This window comes from Chlamydomonas reinhardtii, chromosome 3 (genome assembly GCF_000002595.2).
Source record: "Chlamydomonas reinhardtii strain CC-503 cw92 mt+ chromosome 3, whole genome shotgun sequence".
NCBI lineage: Eukaryota > Viridiplantae > Chlorophyta > Chlorophyceae > Chlamydomonadales > Chlamydomonadaceae > Chlamydomonas > Chlamydomonas reinhardtii.
In genome coordinates this window covers 4,461,363-4,481,858 of record NC_057006.1, presented here as the reverse complement: position 1 = coordinate 4,481,858, position 20,496 = coordinate 4,461,363, and the positions used below count along the sequence as shown (strand labels likewise).

The 20,496-nt window shown below is 67.2% G+C and overlaps 3 protein-coding genes across 3 annotated transcripts; 2 read left to right on the top strand and 1 right to left on the bottom strand.

Moving 5' to 3' along the window:
• Window positions 1-29: 29 nt before the first annotated feature.
• CHLRE_03g176050v5 (uncharacterized protein) lies at window positions 30-2,832 on the top strand. Its single transcript, XM_001703220.2, has 6 exons — window positions 30-425; window positions 646-780; window positions 1,016-1,183; window positions 1,430-1,559; window positions 1,849-2,084; window positions 2,371-2,832. The coding sequence occupies exons 1-6, from the start codon at window positions 129-131 to the stop codon at window positions 2,473-2,475; spliced, it is 1,071 nt and encodes a 356-aa protein (XP_001703272.2). The 5' UTR covers window positions 30-128; the 3' UTR covers window positions 2,476-2,832.
• A 220-nt stretch (window positions 2,833-3,052) lies between these two features.
• Window positions 3,053-6,859, bottom strand: CHLRE_03g176000v5 (uncharacterized protein). Its single transcript, XM_001703391.2, has 3 exons — window positions 6,395-6,859; window positions 5,940-6,149; window positions 3,053-5,756 (listed from the first exon to the last, which is right to left on the bottom strand). The coding sequence occupies exons 2-3, from the start codon at window positions 6,099-6,101 to the stop codon at window positions 4,821-4,823; spliced, it is 1,098 nt and encodes a 365-aa protein (XP_001703443.1). The 5' UTR covers window positions 6,102-6,149; window positions 6,395-6,859; the 3' UTR covers window positions 3,053-4,820.
• Window positions 6,860-7,349: 490 nt separating this feature from the next.
• On the top strand, window positions 7,350-20,496 carry CHLRE_03g175926v5 (uncharacterized protein). Its single transcript, XM_043060960.1, has 11 exons — window positions 7,350-7,520; window positions 7,650-7,881; window positions 8,174-8,245; window positions 8,701-8,934; window positions 10,152-11,195; window positions 11,293-12,160; window positions 13,223-14,325; window positions 14,685-14,974; window positions 15,087-15,880; window positions 16,043-18,896; window positions 19,039-20,496. Exons 1-11 carry the CDS (start codon window positions 7,440-7,442, stop codon window positions 20,077-20,079), a joined length of 8,613 nt encoding a protein of 2,870 aa, XP_042926089.1. The 5' UTR covers window positions 7,350-7,439; the 3' UTR covers window positions 20,080-20,496.

Sequence of the window (20,496 nt, the reverse complement as noted above, 5' to 3'; positions counted from 1 at the left end):
ATTGGCAATATCCATCTAGAGAGTTTGGACCACCAACAACGCTACCAACACATTGAGTCAGAGCCTAGACCTCAGATTCCGAACCGTTCTGTTCGCGTAGGCCGGCTTTTGCTTACCGCGTCGCCAAAATGGCGGCAGCGGTGGGCAGCAATGCTCTTGGTATAGATGCCAACAACTTTTACACCCGTGGAGCTGCGGGACAAACCGACAATGTGGGGAAGTCAATGGTTCAGCAGCACGCGGAGAGGATGGCGCAGGAGAAAGAGCAGAATGCTCTTCAGAAGCTGGCCGTCCTGCTGCCGCAGCTGGGGTTCTTTGCGCGTCTCATGGCGCTCCAAGAGACGAGCTGGGACGTGGACCGGGCGCTCACCCTTCTCCGGCGGTTTGTTGCGGAGAATGACCTCCAACTAAAAGCCATTCACAAGGTGGGGGTCCGCGACTTGCCTGGCTTGTGGGGAGAGGGCTTAGGTGGGGCGAGGGGACACCGCTGAGGTGTTCGGAAGCCGACACGGCGTGCCAGCGGCGTGTCGGGAACGGGGGTCTGCACACCGCGTCCTTCGCCCCGCCGTAATCGCCTCAGCCCCTTACTCGCCACCAGAAGCACCTAGCCCCTGTCTGCTGCTCCCCTCGATGGTTGTTCTACAGAAGCGCAAGAAGGTGCAGCGGGAGATAGAGAAGGAGCAGGAGCCCAGCAGCTCGGGCGGCAGCGGCAGCGACGACGACGACAGCGGCTCGGGGAGTGGCAGCGGCAGTGACTCGGAGGGCGGCGAGCGGAAAAAGGTGGGTGACTGCTTTAAGGCGCGTGAGGCGCGTGGGGTCATGGGGATGTAGACGTCTATATGGGCGGCTGGGGCTGCGTCTGAGCGGTTTGCCTGGCGTGGGTTGTAGGCGGGGGCAGGCTCTGGCGTTTGCTGCACCCATGCCCGACGTTGGGCGGACTTGCCGTGGCTCCTGCGTCGATGCTCCCGCGGCTCTCGAATTCACCAGTTCACCTCCTCACACAACCCATCTGCAGCGGAGACGGGATAAGGACCGGAAGCGGAGTAGCAGCGGCAAGAAGAAGCGCAGCAAGGACTCGGACAAGAAGAAGAAGAAGCGGAGCAAGGACAAGGACCGGGGCAAGGCGACAGTCAAGACGCTCACGCACTCGGAGGACTTTGGCAAGTACGGCATTATCCGCGAGGTAAGCGGGCACCTGCACAGCGCGCTGTCGTGGATCGTGTGTGTCGGGCACACACGAGACAGCCCTCTGGCCTGCCCATAAATCACCAGTCACAGCGTGTTGCGGTGGCGGCGCGAGCCACCCTCCAGCCCCGGCAACCACGCGCAATCGCCATTCAGCCGGTAGCACGGTGCCGTATACGGTACAGCCAAAGGCCACGGCAAGACGTAAGCCTGTGCACCTCTGCTCCTATGCCTGTACCGCCAGGCCGACTCGTACGCCAAGCGCAACGAGTTCATTCTGTGGGCTCTGGAGGTGAAGAAGACGGACGTGGAGAACCTGGGGAAGTTCGAGGAGCGGGACCTGTTCAAGGACTACATGGAGGACTACAACACAGGTGAGGCAGGGAGGGAGGGGAGGGAGGGAGAGACTAGCCGTCCATGAAAGACAGGTGTGGATGTGGAGCTATGTGGCAGGTCGGGGCCGTGTTGCGACTGCCGTATATATTGGTAGGCTGCGGGACGCTTACTACCGTATTCGCTCCTGTACCCGCTCACGTTTCCCAGTACCCGCCTGCACCACCACCACCACGCCCTCACCTTACAGCGCGCCTCTCCCCCCTTCCCCTGCTTGTATCCTGTTCCCAATGTTTTTAACTTTGCAACCCCCTCGCCCCACTACCCCAGGTACGCTGCCGCACCGCAAGTACTACGACCTGGAGGCCTACGAGCGCGCGCGCGCCGCCAAGGCCGCCGCCAAGGGCGCCAAGTTGGGCGACAAGGGCGGCCGCAAGGCACTCAACGACGAGGAGGCGCTGCGGCAGCAGCGTGAGGAGGAGCGCCGCAAGCTGGCGGCGGAGCGCATGGTGGACGCCTACCGCGAGATCAAGTACAGCGACAAGGGCCAGGACATGCGCGAGCAGGTGGGCGGGGGTTGCGGGTTGGGTGGGTGGGGGAGTGGGTGAAAGGGTGGGTTCGCGGGTGGGTGGGGGTGGGGTGGGCGGTAGCCGGACATAGGTGGTGGTGTGAATGGCGGACAGTGCAGGTGCGGTGAGGCTGCAGCAGGTGCTTTGTGTTTCCCTGGGTTCATTTGGATGTACGCGGGTGCGAGGGCGAGAAAGCGGTGGAGGGACGCGTAATTGTGCCTTCGCGCCGCTCAACCCGGTGTGCTGCCGCTTCCGGCTTCCTCTCCTCCTCGCCGGCCCACAGGAGATGCTCCGCGCCCAGATGGCCCTGGCCTACAAGACTGGAGACGTGGACAAGGCGCACCGCCTGCAGAGCCGCCTGCAGCCAGACGAGCTCAAGAAGAAGTAGTGGGGGGGCGGGGGTGGGGCTGCATGCGGTGGGGCTGCATGCAGTGTAGCTGCAGGGGGCTGCGCTGGTGGGGCTGCAAGAGGCTGCGGTGGGAGCGCTAAGCGTTGTGTCGTGGCCGTGGCGGTGCGTGTGACGTGTGACGCGGCGGTGTGGGTTGTTGGGTTTGGGGGCGGACGTGGCGGACCCCTGATGGTGGGCGAGGGGCAGAGATGCGGGATGTGCCGCAACTCGTGTGCGGCGCGGTGCGGCGGCGGCAAAGGCAAACGCAACGAGGCCCCAGAGCCCCGACAGGCGCCGTTGTGTCAGCTAGTCGCCAGAACTGCCGTTCAAGACTTCATGTTGTAACTGCCAGTTGGTCATTCTGGTGGACGTGAACTCGTGAAGGCTGCCACCAAGGCACCAACATCTACCGTAGCCACGGCGTATGAAGGGGTGTACGGGCGTCAGCCTCGGGGTGGTCTTCAACGAGGTTCAACGTCTACAAGGCTGGAGAGTGAGAATGCGCTATGGCCTCGCGCCCTCACCATGGCTGCCAGCAGCTAGCTGACGACGTGAAGCCCGAGCCCCGAGGGACGGATGGACCGTCGAACCTTATACGGCACAGGAATGGCAGTCGCGCAGAGTTCGCGACCCGAAGGCCCTTGCTTCTGCTGGCAGTACAGGCGAGACCGGGGGCAAGCCGCAGAGGGTTGGATCCACTTATGACAGATGTGCACTCTGCACGTGCACGTAGCGCAGGCATGTGCCCCGCATGCAAACATATGCAGCAACACCGCGCCGCTGCACATTTAGTCTTCGCTTCTCGTCAGCTCAAGGAAGGATGGAAGCCTCCCCCGCGCCACACTTGTGAACCCATCAGTCGGGCTTTTAGGGTCAGATCCGTCGCACGCACGTTGCTTTCCGTCCTACTACGGTACTCGCCTGCGTCATTAGCCGCTTCGCGCATGGGCGCCATTGGCTTGCAACACGCATGAGCTGTCCACCGACCGGTATTCCCTACGACAATGGCTGCAGCAATTCAGAGCCGCACCAGACGCAAGCAACCCCGAATCCCATCAGCATGAATCAAACACAAACGATGTATTGGTTTGGTGTATTCCGCTTATGCGCAAGCTCCCTCGCGCCACAGCACGAGCGCGCGCCGGAGCAGATGCTACGCAGCCCCCACCGACTAGTGACTACGACGTCTTTTGGGATATTAATGATCGGAACAGACGGCCATCACGTCACCATCAATTACTGTCACGTGTGCCAGATCCGATAACCCCACAAACCCTGCCGCATGCGCGGTGTCATATGCACAACTGCGCCAACACAGCGTGACCCCTGGCTGCCCAGGCTAACCATCGTCAACTTTGAGCATGCACCTGCATACGCGAGGTATCCCACAGCCATGTTGACCAACAAACACCAATGTCGAGTGTTGCGTTCAGGCTCTTGTCGGCACTAGGCCTTCATTCCTCGCTGCGCCACATGCATCCAGCGCCCAGCCAGCCACCGGGTTGGGCCCAGCTGGGACGCAAGGCACATGCACATGCATCGCATGCACGTCACACGTAAGGGCAATGACTAGCGCTTCACACAATTACGCCGTAACCGACTCAACGGCCGGCCCATCCCACCCATCTAACACCCCGCTGCCGGACCCCAGCTGCAACCGTCATGATACGGAATGCAGGTCCCACCTAACCCGGGTCAGACCCAGGACCGTGGGGCTTTGGTGTCATCCAGCCCCGGGCTTTGGGTGCCCTCCATTCCGCCAGCTAAGGGCATCGCCTTCTTATTATAACTGTCAACCGTTTGCAAAGCGCCAATGGTTATATACAGCAGCAGCGGGAACATTCCGCCCCGTAAGCTGGCGGTGGTCCGGCGCTCAGCGACCCTTCACCACCTGCCCCTGTGCGCAAGCGCGTGCCTACCATGCGGCAGCACCAACATAGCAGCACGGTGCAAGTGCCTTGTGCCTTCCACTGAGTGCGACGCGGCTGGCGGTGCCATGAACGCAGGAAGGCAGGACAGGCGACACCGGTAGCGCAAGGTGGTGAGCTCCGGCGCCATAAAGAAAGGGAAATGCATTTCTATCCACATGACGTCATTGTGTATGCGAGAAAGTAATTGCGGTCCATACCCCGACGCGCCTCAAACAGGGCACGTAGACCGAGGTCTTGCAGCGCGCATGCAATGGCACGCATACATAGGTTGCTTCGCCGCTTCGCCGCAGCAAACGCTTCCAGCCATCGTCAGTCATCTCTTCTGACGCTGCTACTACAGCTGCACACCGCGCGCCAGCAGCGGGGCACACGTCAACCGCAATGGCTGCTTCATTCATGTCGGTGCCGACCGGCCTAGTGCTGAGGCTGCACCGCGGTCTGCATATCGCAGACGCCTCCGCCTCCGCCAGTCGTCACTCGCGAGCGCTTTGTGTCCCGCTGCCGGACCTCCTCCAGGTGCGTCGGCACATCGGGATTGGAGCCGAAGTCAACGTAGTACCGCGCAGCCAGCGCCGCGGCAAAGGAGGCGAAGGAGGAGGACGGCGACACGGGCTCGCTCGACGGCGTGGCGCACAGCCCGCCGCCGCCAATAGCCGAGTCGGCGGGCGCACCTCCCGCCGAACAGCCACGGCTCCCACCCGTGCACGGCGACGGCACTTGCCCGGCCGAGCAGTAGGGGCTCTGTTGCCGCAGCGGCTCCAGGATGGCGCTGAGCATGCCCGGCTCAGGGCAGCTCCGCCGCTTGAGCCCCGCGCCGCCCGCCGCACCCGAGTGCTGTGCACTGGCGCCCGGCAGCGGCGGCAGGGGCGGAGTGGCAGCCTCCGCAGTGCTGGTCGAGGTAGCTGCAGGCCCCGAACGCAACCCGGCGGCGGTGCCCCTGCTGCTGCCGGCCGCGCCCGCGGCCCGTGCCGCAATGCTCGGTGGCGCCGGCCCCATTAGCGGACTCGGCAGCCCCGACCAGCTACTGCTGACGCTGCTGCCGCCGCCGGAGGTGCTTAGCCGGTTAAAGGCGCCGTCGCCTGTCGCCGCGTCGGCATGCGGGTCCGCCGTTGACGTCGCCACGCCACAAGGCAGGCTGTTGCGCCGCAGCACGTGGACATGGCGGCGCGGGGGCCCGCCCGAGATCACCGGCGGCAAGAGCAGCAACGGCGGCGGGGAGGCCTCCCGCGAGGGCGTGTCCGCGGCGGCACCGCTGGCTGCGGAGGCGCTGGCAGCGGGCGCAGCGGCGCCGGATGCAGCAGCGCTGGCCGCAGCGATTGCGGCCGAGGTGCGCGAGGTGCTCTCGCAGTGCTGCGAGGGGAGGAAGGGAGGGGCATCGGGCGGGAAAAGGATGCGGTTATTGCGGGGCGCGCGGGGTGTGTGTCAGCGTCGAGTGCGCTGCGGCCTGACACGGCCGGAGGTACCAGGCAACTGCAAGGAGGAACAGAGGACGGCAATTTCCCGAGACAGAGCCTGTGCGACCAGGCTTCTCACATGCAACGACGATGAGCGAGAGCTTGAGAACGTGAACGCTGGGTCGAACGAGTTGGAGGTGAAACTCAGGTTCAGCGAGCCCAGACGCGAGGAAAATAGGTCCGTGATTGAGCAACCACTGGCTCCAGAGAATGTATCAGCAACCTCCTCGAAGACGTCCATCGTGGCGGGCCAAAGCGGGCCTCCTCGGCCCTCAAACTCGGCAGAAACCTGCGCATCATGAGAGAACCGAGCCAGCAGGACCTCACTCAGCGCCCGCACGCCTGGTTCGTTGGGTTGCAGCTCCGTAAAAGCTGAGCGCGCTAAAGCCGTAGGAAGGGGAGACCGTGAGGCTCCAGGCTCCCCTCAAGACTCGGCCCTCTCTTCCCCCGCCCTGAGGGCGCGCGCCGGAACGCCCCGCGCGCGCTCCGAGCGGCGCTCATTGGATCAAATGAAGCTCCTTCCTCGCGGCTTACCGGTCATTAGAGCTTGTGTGCTCGGACCCCGTCACCGTCAGAGGTCCTCTGAGGCCTCCGCGACTTGCTGACAAGCTTGTGATAGCCCAAAAGCATAAGGTTAGTGCCTAAGGTGCTGACTCAGGGCCTTGCGGCAACCGCCCTTAAGTGGGGGCAGGGCAAGTCACGGCTATGAAAGTTCCTCAGGATGCGCGAATCAGGCGCGTGTGGAGATGAATGGATGTGTCTTGTGCAGCCGTGATTTAGTGTCTTTCTTCTGGTGACGTTGCGTGGCAAGGAGGACTTGGGCGAAAACTCCCAATCGCCGAGCTCGACGATCAGGTCACGCGCTTCGACTCGCAAGCTCCGTCATGTAACAAACTAATACGTGAAATGCCTACAAAAATTGCTCATAAAGAACGCAAACTTTATGCTAGGCGATTTCTCCAACCGAAGTCCTCGCCAGCGTCGCAAGCAGTCGTTCCTTCATTCCTTCACGTCAATCTGTTGAAAATTATAGAATGCCAATGGCGCGGGACTCGTGACTCGAGTGACCGTGGCCCAGCTTCCTCAGGTCGTGGGTGCGACAGCCGCAAACTCCCCTTCACGAGCACTTGTGGCATGGGTATGGGTCGTGTATGCCAAGAAGTACAGGATGCAAGGCAGTGGGGCCTCGACTTTGGGTGCTGGGGTTTGGGGGGGAAGGGGTCCTCCCGGGGGGGTGGCGGAACCCGCGGCGTGTGCAACACGTGGCATGGAGCTCTGAAAGAAGAACCAAACAAATGCTGAAACCACTTAGCGTTGCGAGATTTTTTGTCAATACGACAGTGAGGGAGGTGCGGGATCGTTTTTGAGCACGTTGGCAGAAACCAGGGCGAACCGCCACACCCCAACCGACGGCTGGCAGGCGGACCGTCGGTGCCCTGCACCCAATGCGCTTGCAGCCCTGGCAAGTGCATTTTCATTAGATGCAATCGACTACATCGACAAACACAATTGGCGCCTTGACACCGCCTTCAAACGTTGAAACGGGTGTTCGCGCGCGACAACTTCCATGCCCGCCTGAATGTGCCAAGCCGGGCTTTTCATAGCCGGACTGTGCATACTTCTCCTGCTTCCACAACCGAGTCTAGCATCTGTGCAAAAGGTGGGCGGCCGTGTGCGCTAGGCCTACAGGCACGCAAATAGCCTTTCGTCTTCTGCTGGTCGCCATCGCTCAGTGCCCTGACTCATGTGACACCTCTGCCAACAACACGGCATTCCCATTCCCTCGCAGGCTTCTTTTAACGGCAGCTTGGCTGACTTGGTTGGCGTCTCGGCAAACCAAGGCTACGACAGCCCTACCTACCAGCAGCAGGTCACTGGGCTCGGGCGGCGGCGGCTCACGCAGACTTCCAACTCCACCAGCAATACCACTTCGCGCTACCTGCAGTCCAACTGCTTGTGCAACAAGTTTGCTCAGGTCGGCAACTTCACTGCGGACTACCACTACCTGTGCTTCACGGCAGGTGAGGCCAACTCGATCACACCCACGAAGTCGGGTAGCCTGGGTTGGCCAGGGAAGCGGAGGCTCAAGGGCCATGCATGCACAATTTGTTGAGCGGAAACCTCTGCAGCAGTCTCCAGCTGCTCAGCAAGCCCTTTCCCAGCGTTTCCTGTGGCAGCACATTCCTAGGTAGCGCGGTCCCGCAAGCAAGCACGTTGGTACCACATGTCGTCCATGTGTCTCATCGCATTCAGCTATCCAGGTTTGGAATACTGACAATATGCGCGGGCGCGCCCTCGCCCTCCTCCGCGCAGACGCTTGCGGCGGCCCTCAGTACAGCGTGCCCCGCAACTACCTGCAGTCCACTGAGTGCAACGCCACAAACAGTGAGTGCCGTGACAGCGGGCGGCGGGCACCGGTTGTTGAGATGGTGCTTGTCGGGCTGCGTCTTGAGGCCTTGCTTCCCGGCGTGCCGCGCTGCCGATTGCTGCTGGATCGCATGGCGCCACTGCTTCACCGCTCGGGCTGCATCGCCCGACCTCAGCACCCCCTTGCTCGCCCTAGCTGCTCTGCCACACGCCTGCGTGCATGACCGCTGACCCCACGGCCCCTGCCTCGGCCGCGCTCCACACCCCGATCGATGGGACTTTTTCGCTGGGCTCGGGCACATACACACACACACACACACACACACACACACACACACACACACACACACACACACACACACACACCCGCCGCGCGCACCCCGCAACCACCTCGCGCCTCCTGCTCATTCCCTCCTCCCATCCCCTCCCATCCCCTCCCATCCCCTCCCGTCCCACCCGCTCCCCCACCACAGCTACCGGCTGCGAGGTCTTGCCCACCCAGTACGACAGCTGCCGCAGCTGGATCTCAGCCACCGGCAACACATCCGTACCGTGCCCGTCGTACCCCTGCTGCCAGACCGTACAGCAGCCCGCCAACGTGACGTACTGCGCCTCGCTCGGGCAGTACTGCTTCAACGTGGGGCCAAGTCCTGACGGCAGTACGTACGACCGCTTCTGTACGACAGGTCCCCAGCAAACCACTGGGCGTGAGTACGGTGACCGGACACGGGTTGGGGTTGGGGTTTGGTGGGGTGGGGTGGGATCGAATAGGAAGGGGCTGAGGCGGAGCAGCGGGGGATGAGGTGGCGCACGGCGGAGGCGTGTGCCTGTGCGTTATGATTAGCATATGCGCACGCCATGCCTAGCACTCTTAGCACACATGCATGCACGCCATATGCCCTGCACGCGCATGAAGCCACAGCCACAGCACGTACGCCAGCAGTAGCAGCAGCAGCTGGCCGCAGCTCGAAGCGGTTCCCACAAGGTGTTTCCAGTGCCTGCCGGTGCGCGGTCGACATCCGCGATCAAGGTTTGGGAGGCTCCATCGCGGCCACTGATCCTGGCTTGGAGCAGCGCGTTTACTTACGTGCGTGCGTGCAGCAGACAGCACGACCTGCGCGCCCACCGTCCCACCCGCCCGCGCGCCAGCCACGCAGCACGTACGCCTGACGGCACCAGCAGCAGCCCAGCTCCCATCACGCCAGGAAGTGGGAGCCGCACCACCGCCACCGACTCAGCAGCTCATCGTGGGCCGCTTCACTGCCCTATCACCTCCGCGGGGCAGACGAAGGGACACAGCTTGCGCAGTTGTCTACCTTGCCACGTCCCCACCGTCACCCGTCGGCTCTCATCGTCCTCTCGTCACTCGTACCTCGCTCCGCCACCACCTCCTCCCCTTCGTCCTCCTCCTCGGCACCTTCCTCCCCTTCCTCCTCCCTCCGGCGTCGCCCCTCCGCGCCGCACTGCTGTCTCTACTGCAAGGCGGGGCGTACAACGCTTGCTCTCACGGCAACAGGCGCGCGCATTCCATCCACGGTGGGTGCCCCAGCCCCGCATCGGCACTGGTCCGACGTCAGCGGGGCGGGTGAGCGGACTGCCGCGATGGCGTGCGTGGAGGCGAGGGGGTCACCCGAGGCACCAAAGGTCCAGTGGCGCGCGCGCGGATGGTCCGGTGCGTGCGCGTGCACGTGCAAGTATGCGTGCAGATGCGTCGCGGCAACGCACGCAGCCAGGCCGGCACGTGCTCTTGGCGGTCCGCTCGCGAACAGCGCCCAGCCCAACAGCAGCCGAAAGGTCGTTTGCACGTGCATGCCCCGCGATGTGAGCGCTGCCGAGCAGGCAGTTATGTAGCCTTGCTCTCAACGTGCGTGCAACCCAACGTCCGCCATCCCCTCCGCCGCTTCCCTGCAACGCCCACCCACAGTACAACAAACATGTACGGTCAAACTGGTATCTCCGCCGCCGTCGCCGTCACCGCCGAACCCTCCGCGGCCGCCGCGGCCGCCGTCGCCCAACCCGAGTCCACCCCTCCCGCCGCGGCCCCCTCGACCCCCGCCACCCCAGCCGCCTGCGCCGCCTCCTTCACCTCCTTCACCCCCAGCACCTCCATCACCGCCCCCGGTACAAGAGCCTAGTCCGAAGCCCCCCTCACCAGAACCGCCGTCGCCGCAGCCCCCGGCACCTTCACCTCCGCATCTCCCGCCACCATCGCCAGCACCAACCTCGCCTGCGCCGCCCAGCCCGGACCCGCCTACTCCGGCGCCTCCATCGCCCGCGCCTCCTTCCCCGGCGCCTCCTTCGCCAGCGCCGCCGTCGCCTGCACCTCCTTCGCCAGCGCCGCCGTCGCCAGCACCTCCGTCGCCGGAGCCTCCGTCGCCTGCACCTCCTTCGCCAGCGCCTCCTTTGCCGCCACCGCCGTCGCCCACGCCTCCGTCACCGCAGCCTCCCAGCCCATTCCCGCCCTCGCCTGTGCCGCCCAGCCCGGCCCCGCCCAGCCCGGCCCCGCCCAGCCCGGCGCCTCCATCGCCAGAGCCTCCATCACCGGAGCTGCCCAGCCCATTCCCGCCGTCGCCCGCGCCGCCATCGCCCGCGCCGCCGTCGCCTGCGCCGCCATTGCCTGCGCCTCCATCACCCGCGCCGCCATCGCCCGCGCCGCCGTCACCAGCGCCTCCATTACCAGCGCCGCCGTCGCCCGCACCGCCGTCGCCTGAGCCGCCGTCGCCCGTGCCGCCGTCGCCCACGCCTCCACTACCAGCGCCGCCGTCGCCCGCACCGCCGTCGCCTGAGCCGCCGTCGCCCGTGCCGCCGTCGCCCGCGCCGCCATCACCCGCGCCGCCAGTTCCGCCTGCACCTCCATCACCCGCGCCGCCAGTTCCGCCTGCACCTCCATCACCCGCGCCGCCAGTTCCGCCTGCACCGGCGCCCCCGCCACCAAGTCCGCTTCCACCAGCACCGACTGTTCCAGCAGGTGAGAAGTGTCACGGCGCGGTGTTTCTGTCTCTTGAAGGCCCGTCCTGATGTGGCAAATTCCTTGATTGTTTCTTAATTTGGTATGTCGTTTTCAGATCCGCCACTTAGTCCGGAGCCCCCGTCGCCGGAGCCCCCGTCACCTTTACCACCCAGCCCGAATCCTCCAAGCCCGGCCCCTCCCAGCCCTGAGCCTCCATCTCCGGAGCCGCCGTCGCCGATGCCGCCTAGTCCGCATCCGCCTTCGCCACTGCCCCCCAGCCCGGCCCCTCCCAGCCCTGAGCCTCCATCTCCGGAGCCGCCGTCGCCGATGCCGCCTAGTCCGCATCCGCCTTCGCCTCTGCCCCCCAGCCCGGCCCCTCCCAGCCCTGAGCCTCCATCTCCGGAGCCGCCGTCGCCGATGCCGCCTAGTCCGCATCCGCCTTCGCCACTGCCCCCCAGCCCGGCCCCTCCCAGCCCTGAGCCTCCATCTCCGGAGCCGCCGTCGCCGATGCCGCCTAGTCCGCATCCGCCTTCGCCTCTGCCCCCCAGCCCGGCCCCTCCCAGCCCTGAGCCTCCATCTCCGGAGCCGCCGTCACCGATGCCGCCTAGTCCGCATCTGTCTTCGCCACTGCCCCCCAGCCCGGCCCCTCCCAGCCCTGAGCCTCCATCTCCGGAGCCGCCGTCGCCGATGCCGCCTAGTCCGCATCTGTCTTCGCCACTGCCCCCCAGCCCGGCCCCTCCCAGCCCTGAGCCTCCATCTCCGGAGCCGCCGTCACCGATGCCGCCTAGTCCGCATCCGCCTTCGCCACTGCCCCCCAGCCCGGCCCCTCCCAGCCCTGAGCCTCCATCTCCGGAGCCGCCGTCGCCGATGCCGCCTAGTCCGCATCCGCCTTCGCCACTGCCCCCCAGCCCGGCCCCTCCCAGCCCTGAGCCTCCATCTCCGGAGCCGCCGTCACCGATGCCGCCTAGTCCGCATCCGCCTTCGCCACTGCCCCCCAGCCCAGCCCCTCCCAGCCCTGAGCCTCCATCTCCGGAGCCGCCGTCGCCGATGCCGCCTAGTCCGCATGCGCCCTCGCCTCTGCCCCCCAGCCCGGCCCCTCCCAGCCCTGAGCCTCCATCTCCGGAGCCGCCGTCGCCGATGCCGCCTAGTCCGCATCCGCCTTCACCGCTGCCCCCCAGCCCGGCCCCTCCCAGCCCTGAGCCTCCATCTCCGGAGCCGCCGTCACCGATGCCGCCTAGTCCGCATCCGCCTTCGCCACTGCCCCCCAGCCCGGCCCCTCCCAGCCCTGAGCCTCCATCTCCGGAGCCGCCGTCGCCGATGCCGCCTAGTCCGCATCCGCCTTCACCGCTGCCCCCCAGCCCGGCCCCTCCCAGCCCGGCCCCTCCCATCCCGGCCCCTCCCAGCCCGGCCCCGCCCAGCCCGGGACCGTCTAGCCCGGCCCATCCCAGCCCGGCTCCTGGTTTGCCTCCGCCATCCCCGGAGCCGCCTAGCCCTGTGCCTCCGTACCCGACCCCTCCCAGCCCGGCCCCGCCCAGCCCGGCCCCGCCCCGCCCTGCCCCTCCCAGCCCGGCCCCTGGTTTGCCTCCGCCATCCCCGGAGCCGCCTAGCCCTGCGCCTCCGTACCCGACCCCTCCCAGCCCGGCCCCGCCCAGCCCGGCCCCGCCCCGCCCGGCCCCTCCCAGCCCGGCCCCTGGTTTGCCTCCGCCATCCCCGGAGCCGCCTAGCCCTGCGCCACTGTACCCGGCCCCTCCCAGCCCGGCCCCTGGTTTACCTCCGCCATCCCCGGAGCCGCCTAGCCCTGCGCCTCCGTACCCGGGACCGCCTAGCCCGGCCCCTACCGGCCCGGCCCCTCCCAGCCCGGCCCCTCCCAGCCCGGCCCCGCCCAGCCCGGCCCCTGGTTTACCTCCGCCATTGCTGGAGCCGCCTAGCCCTGCGCCACCGTACCCGGGACCGCCCAGCCCGGCCCCTCCCAGCCCGACCCCGCCCAGCCCGGCCCCTCTCAGCCCGGCCCCTGGTTTGCTCCCGCCATCCCCGGAGCCGCCTAGCCCTGCGCCTCCGTACCCGGGACCGCCCAACCCGGCCCCTCTCAGCCCGGCCCCTCCCAGCCCGGCCCCTCCCAGCCCGGCCCCTGGTTTGCCTCCGCCATCCCCGGCGCCGCCCAGCCCTGCGCCACCGTACCCGGGACCGCCTGCCCCTGCCCCTCCCAGCCCGGCTTTGTCCAGCACAGCTTTTGGTGTGCCTCCGCCGTCGCAATTTACTGCACCGCCATCCATCTGGGTCGGATGGTCGCCGCCGGCTATTGCCCCACCGCTGCCATATCTGCAGTCATTGAACAGTACCCAGCCTCCGCCTCAGCTCCCACCGGCGCTAATGACTCCTGCTGCGGCTCCCACCCTCAACGTCTTGGTACCGCCGCTGTACGCCCCCGGTTCCTGGGCCGGACATCCTGTCGTACCGCCTCCTGCGCCGCCATTCACGTGGTCACAACCGCCTTCGACGTTACTGCAACCGTTGCCCGGGTACCCTCCGTCGCCCTGGCCACCAACTGCTGCGCCGCCGCCGCCGCCAGACGCTCCAGCATCACTGCCTGCAGTCCCAACGCCACGCCTGCCGCCTGCGCCACAGCAGCCTCCCCAACCAGAGCCTCCAGCCAGCCCCCAGCCGCCAGTGGCACGGCCTCCACCGGTGTCGCCGCCGCTCCCAGCGCCCTTGTTGCCGCCGCCTTCACCTCTGGCGACACCCACGCCATCGCCAACGAGCTCCGCTTCTCCGGCGGCGCCGCCCTCGGCACCTGCTGCAACTCCTGCGGCTGCATCGCTGCCTGCCCCTCCCCCCATGCCCTCGCCAGCAGCACCGCTCCCGCCTCCACTCGCGCTGGCACTGCCGCCCGAGCCGCCAGTGGCGCCGCCAGCCAAGCCGCAAGTGCCCCCCTCTACGCCATCGCCCAAGGCACCTTCCCCTGCTGAGCCGCCGCCGCCGAGCCGGCAGCCACCGCCCGCCAGCCCGCAACAGCAGAACAGCACCGGCAGGAGCAACAGCAGCGGCAGCGGCAGTAGCAGCAGCCGAAACACCACAGGGGGCGTGATGGTTAGCCCGCCGCTGGCGCCTGAAGCGCCGGCGGCCCCCGACTCACCGACCCCGTCTACAGGTGCGACTGCTCCTTTCTCCCTGCCTTCCGTCCGCCCTTCTTTCTGCAAGGCCAAAGCCGCAGCCGCAGCCGCAGCACAACGAAGCGATAACAGCAACGCACATCAGCAGCTAGCGCAGCAGCACCAGGCATCGCCGGACCAGCCCACCAGCAGAGACAACGTGATCATGCGCCAATCAGTGCAGCTGCAAGCAAGCATGCCATTCTCCGCACGCACTATCTGGCGAATACCGCTAACGCTCAAGCACTTAGGCACTTGAACATGCGCCGAGTCTTGCTTGGCGGGTGTAGAATGACACAGACTCCCTTACATCGCCTCCCTCCCCCTGCATGCCTTTGCCTCCTTGCCTGCTGACCAGGCAGTACCGGCGACCTCCAGTCCGCGCACCTCCCACCGCCGCCGCCACCGCCGCCACAACCCGGTAGCGGCACCGCCGGCGGCAAGCCTTCCAACCGCCGCCGCCAAGCCGTCGCGGTTGCTGTCGGCTCCATCTTCGGAGCTTGCGTGCTAGTTTGCTGCTGCGCCGTGCTGTACAAAATGTACGACAGAGGCGCATCACCGCGACGTGGCTGGCTGGGGATGGGTGGAAGAGGCCGGCGCGACCGGAGCGCAGCCTACCGCGAGGAGCCCCAGGGATCATACGCTGAGGTGCGTGCGCGCTTACCTCAATGCGTGCTTCCTTCTAATGTGTGCCCACGGTGACCTTCTAACAAAAACACATCTGCGGGCGGTGTGCCCTGTTGCCGCCCGTTTACGACAGGAGCCCACCAAGGGCTACCACTGGAGCCAGCGGGACAAGGGCGTGCAGGCCGGGCCCGGCGGCGGCAGCCCCTACCCGCCGCCGCCGCCCGTGCCACTCGGCGGCGGCGCTTCAGCCGCCGCCGCATTCGGCGACCGCCGCAAAGGCGGCGGCGCCACCCCCCGTGAGCTGCTGTACGGCGACGAACGGTACGGTGGCAACGGTAACGGCAACGGCAATGGTGGCGGCGCAATGCCATGGCACGGCGGTGGCGGCGGAGAGAAGTACGGCGACGGCCGCAATGACAACGTGCGTGCGTACATCAGCAACGGGCCGCCGCCGTCGCCCGGCCGCCGGCCGCCGCCGCCGCCGTCACCCCGCGGGCACAGCACTGCAGAGGTCTACCCTGTCACGTGGGAAGGCAGCCGCGGTGACGGTTACGGTCACGCTGGCGGTTATCCCAACGGTTACGGTGATGGGCCGCACGGAAACGACGGCGGCACCGCCGCCGCCAGCCGGGGCGGCCGCAGTGAGGCCGGCCTGGCGGCGGCGGTTGGCGGAGCTCTCACGAGCTGCCTGAAGGTGTGCAGCCGTGGCGGCGGCGGCGGCGGCGGACGCGGCCCGGTGCGCTATGATGATGACGAATACTATGATGACGGCGGCAACCGCGAGGAGGAGTATGACGATGTGCGCTATGCGGGTCGCACCGGTGGTGGCGGCGCTGTCGCCTCTGGCGGCGGCGGCGGCGGCTGCTTCGGTCGCGGCGCCGCGAATGCGCCGCCGCAGGGGCGCCATGGCTATGGCCCCAGCAAAATGTGAGATTCGTGGTTTTGGTCGGAGTCCTGTTTCCCGCGCCGACATGTGTGACCATATGATTGCTTGATTGCTTGACGCGCTTCAGGCGTAGTCGCCTGCGCTGCTGCAATCACAGCAGTTTACTGACGCTTCCACTCCCCCTTCCCGCCCGCCCGCCACAGGCCCTACCCGCCGCCGGCCGGGCAGGTGTACGGACCCCCACCGTACACCGACGGTTACGACGACGACGCGTATGATGACGGTTACTATGGCAACGAGGGACTGGATGCGCGCTGGCCGCCGCCGCCGCCGTCTCCTCGCCAAGGTGACAGCCGTCGTCCGAAGATGGTTATGAACAAAAAGGTCCAAGCCGACATTGACGATGGCGCTGGCGGCGGCGGAATGACGGCGCCGAGTGTGGACGTGGCTGCCGCGGCCGCAGCCGGCAGCCGGCAGCAACGCCAGGGCTCGCGCGAGCATCAGCAGCGCCAACGGCAGGCCGCAGCCACGGGGCGTCGTGACGCCGCGGTTGGCGGCGGCCTCGGCCTCGATGGAGGCGGCGGCGGCGGTCCCTGTGATGACGACGTCAGCGTTGGCGTCACTGACGGCGGCTCTGACATCAGCAGCCTGGCACACCGCCAGCCGCAACGGCGCCAGCCACCGGCAGCGGCGGCGGCGCCGCCGCCGCCACCAGCTCAGCACCCTCAGCAGCGTGTGCACTGGGCCGGTGGTCCCGACGGCGACACGGAGGGCGACACGGAGGGCGACGGGGCCTCTGAGGCTTCCTTCGCCACGGCGCCATCCGCACGCGTGCAGCCACAGACGCCGCGCCACGGGCTGGTGATGGCGCTGCCGCCAGAGGGCCGCCAGTCCATGGCAGTGGCCGCTGCCGCCACTGCTGGTGTGGGCCAGCAGTCGCCGCCGCTGCGGCCGAAAGGCTCCCGGAGCCGTCGCCGGGGCTCGGCGGTGGCGCCGGAGGGCGGCCCGCCGGCGGCTAGCCCGCGTAACCGGAGCCGCGCTGTTGAACACGCGACGGACGAGACCAACAGTGAGGAAGAGGAGGAGGAGGAGGTGGAGGAGGAGGGCGACAACGGTGCCGCCAACACGCCGCGCCGCCTCCGCGCCGCCGCTCACGTGCCCAGCGGCGGCGCCAGCCGTCGCCCCAGCACCGGGGCTCGCCCCGCCAGCGGCGGTCGCCTGCGACACAACACCGCTGTCGCCGCCAGCGCTTCCGCCACCGCGACCGGTACCGGCGGTGACGAGACGCCGGTTGTTGACGTCAGCGACGAAGGCTACGTCCAAGAGCTGTTGAAACAGGTGAACGGCCTCCTTGCAGATATGAATGCGGGCGTCGTACTGGGCGGACTGGGCAGCGGCGGTGGCGGTGCCGCCGCCGCCACAGACGAATCGCCGCCGGCGGCTGTGGCCAGCCGACGGCCCTCGGTGCCGCCGCGCGGCTCGGTCTCCCTGTCGCGCGGGCTGTCAGAGGCCGCGCTGGCGGCAGCGGCGGCGGCCGCTGGCGGCGCTGACCTGGCGCCGCTGCCGCCGCTGGCAGCGGCGGAGGCACCGCCGCCGCGCAGCAGCTACAGCGGCATGTCGGGCATCAGTGACATTGGTAGGCACGTGGAGGAGGCGACACGTGCGGCATTGGGGCGCCTGGCGTCACACTCACCCTCCCCAACGTCCGCCCCTCCGCCGCCGTACTATGGCGCACGCAGCGTGCCTAGCTCGCCGCTGGCGTCTGTCTCGTACGCCTCACCGACACGGGCTGGCGGCGGCGCCACGGGCTCCGTTGGCGGCGGCGCCATGGGCTCGGTTTCGTACAGCTCCTTCCCGTACGGCAGTGGCGGCGGCGTGGGTGGCTTGCAGCAGCAGTACGACATGACTCTGCAGCAGCAGCAGCCCTCCCGCTCGCCCTCACTTCTGCAGCAACAGCAGCAGCAGTGGCAGCAGCAGGCGCAGGGCTCCTCTGTTGTCTCGGCAGTAGCCGAGGAGAGCGACCTGGACCGCGAGTATCGAGCGTACTATGACTCCAGCGCGTCTGCTACTGCCGGCGCCGCTGCAGCTGCTACAGCCAGCTTCCGGCACCAGCAGCACCAGCAGCACCAGCGTCGCTACCAGCCCTCGCTGCTGTCGCAGCAGGACCCTCAGCAGCCCCCTGCTTCGCCCACCACCATGCTGCTCGCGGGCGGGCACCGCTACACCGCGTTTGACAACCCGCTGGCGGAGCTGGCGGCGGCGCAGCCGGCGCCGGCGCCAGAGCCGCACATGGGCGGCGGCGGCGGCGCCCGCCGGGACCTCGGCGGCAGCCTCGGCGGTGCACGTGGCGGCGGCGAGGGCGGCCCTACGGCTCGCAGCACGCCGCTGCTGTCAGACGTGCTGTTCAGTTCGCTGGCTCCCGAGCTGGCGTGGGAAGTGGCGTCGGCGCTGGGCGGCGTGGGGCTGATGGGCATGGACGGCGAGCAGCAGCAGCAGCAGCAGCCGCAACATCAACATGAGCAGCACGACGGAGATCGGCACCACCAGCAGCACCCGCACCAGTACGCTGGGGTTGATGGGTACTACGATCATGATGACGCGGGCGAAGGTGGCGTGGCGGCTCGGCGTGTCGCACTGCCAAGCATGCCGCAGTCACCCCACACCGCCACGGCCGCCGCCACGCGCCCGAGCAAGACCATCATTAACATCCCACCGGGCGCAGAGGCAGACGAGCTGATCTACCGCCACCACCAACACCAGCAACACCAGCACCAACACCAGCAGCAGCAGCGCCAGCAGCCGCAGCACTTCGCTGCCGCCGCCGGCCCCCACGCCGGCCGGCCGGCCTCGCCGCCGGCGTCCGTGTCTTCCGTGCTCGCCTCCATGACAAGCTCTTACACACGCCCGCGCGAACACTCGGCCGTGTGTCTGAGCGACAAACTGCGGACGCTGGCATCGTTCGCGACGGACGCCGCCATGCAGCTGCAGACCTTTGCGCCGCGGCTGACCGCCAGCACGAGCGCCGGCGCTGAGGGGGCGGAGCCGGATGGCCAGCAGGTGCGGCAGCAGGTTGCCGGGGAGTGCCGTGGTGTGCCAAAGCTGCGTCCGCTAAGCACCCCGACCTGTGCCAGCGCTCCTCGCACCACTTCTGCTCACCACTGCTCTCACTGACCCAATCACCTCACTACACCACACGCAGGTGCGGCTGCAGCCGTTCGCTGCCGGCAACGACACCCCGCAAGGCCGCGCCTCCACCGCTCTCTCTGCAGCTTCTGCTGCAGCCGCCGCCGCCGCCGCCGCTTGGCCGGCTGGTCTGCACGGCGATCAACAGCAGCAGCACCACCAACACGGGGACAGCGGTCCCTACGCCCGGGCGCAGAGCCCCTCCCTGTCCAGCATTGCTGATGACTACACCCCTGCTGCAGCGGCAGCGGCGGCGCCGCTGGCCCAGCAGCAGCTGCTGCAGCTGCAACATGCACGGGAGGTGGTGAGCTACAGCCAGCCAGCCTTGGCGATGGGCGCTACAGCCTCGGCGCAGCAGCAGCTACACCTGCAGCCGCCGTCAGCACGCATGCCGTTTCTGTCCTCGCCTGGCCCCATCTCTGGTGTGGGCGGTAACAGCAATGGTGGTGCCGTGAAGCCGCCGCCGCAGCCGCCCACGCCGCGGCACGGCAGCACGGCCTGGCCGGCAGGCGGTGTGGGCGGCAGCGAGGGCGCGAGCCCGCTGCCTGACGTGCCTGCCAGCCCGCCGCTGCCGCCGCGCAAGACTGGCAGTGCCAGCAGCAGCGGAGGAAACGGCAGCAGGGGCGTTGCCAATGGCAGCGGCAATGGAGAAGGCTGCGCGTCGCCGCAGCATCAGCAGGCCCAGCTGCGGCAGTATCAGCAGCCTCAGCTGACGCCGGGACAGCTACGTGCTCGTATGCTGTCAGAGGAGGTGGAGCGCCGCCAGGCTGCAGCTGCCACCATGAGTGCGAATGCTAATTTGACCCGGCATCAGCACCAGGCGGGCAGCGGAGATGCTTACAACGCTGCCGGCGCCTACTTGCAGAGCCCGGGTGTTGGCAATGGTGCGACTGGTGGTGGTACTAGTTCCGGGCATCAGGGGCGGGGCGGTGTGGTGGAGGGGGATGAGGACGCGTCGTTCCTGGCCATGGCCGCAGACGTGCTGCAGAGGCAGCGCAGCAGCCTGCGGCTGGGTCCAGGCGCGGCGGCGGCGCCTGACCCGAATTGCCCGAGGTAGAATGGTTGATGGTAGATGCGGGGCAAGGGCAGCGGCCCCCCGCTAAGTCGTATGCAAAGTCAGGACGGAGGACATCATGCCATGTCATCGTTAAAAGCATCGTTGATGTTAAAAACGAATGAGCTGGGGCGGGGAGTCTATCTGTGGAGGTGTGGAGTGCACGGGCAGTGAAGCCCCGGCACACCGCGTGCGTGCTACTCGTGATCGCATGTGTGAGAAAAGTACCAAGAAGCTTCTAAATCACTTGGTTTGTGTAAACGAGAGATTGTGCCATGATGGCGCGTCCAGAGGGACGCGAGCCGGCGAAGTGTAAGGACCATGATTTCTGGAGGTCCGCAGGGTAACAATCCTGTACAACATCACAGCCTTGGCGCATATGCCCAAGGAGCGCACGCTGAATGTAGTCTGAACCTGTGG

Coding starts and splice junctions, on each gene's coding strand:
- CHLRE_03g176050v5 (XM_001703220.2), top strand. CDS start 129: ATGGCGGCAGCGGTGGGCAGCAATGCTCTTGGTATAGATGCCAACAAC. Junction 781..1,015: donor AGGGCGGCGAGCGGAAAAAG/GTGGGTGACTGC, acceptor ACCCATCTGCAG/CGGAGACGGGATAAGGACCG. Junction 1,560..1,848: donor CATGGAGGACTACAACACAG/GTGAGGCAGGGA, acceptor CCACTACCCCAG/GTACGCTGCCGCACCGCAAG.
- CHLRE_03g176000v5 (XM_001703391.2), bottom strand. CDS start 6,101: ATGGACGTCTTCGAGGAGGTTGCTGATACATTCTCTGGAGCCAGTGGT. Junction 5,757..5,939: donor CTCGCTCATCGTCGTTGCAT/GTGAGAAGCCTG, acceptor CTCCCCTCGCAG/CACTGCGAGAGCACCTCGCG.
- CHLRE_03g175926v5 (XM_043060960.1), top strand. CDS start 7,440: ATGTGCCAAGCCGGGCTTTTCATAGCCGGACTGTGCATACTTCTCCTG. Junction 8,246..8,700: donor TGAGTGCAACGCCACAAACA/GTGAGTGCCGTG, acceptor CCCCCACCACAG/CTACCGGCTGCGAGGTCTTG. Junction 8,935..10,151: donor TCCCCAGCAAACCACTGGGC/GTGAGTACGGTG, acceptor GCCCACCCACAG/TACAACAAACATGTACGGTC.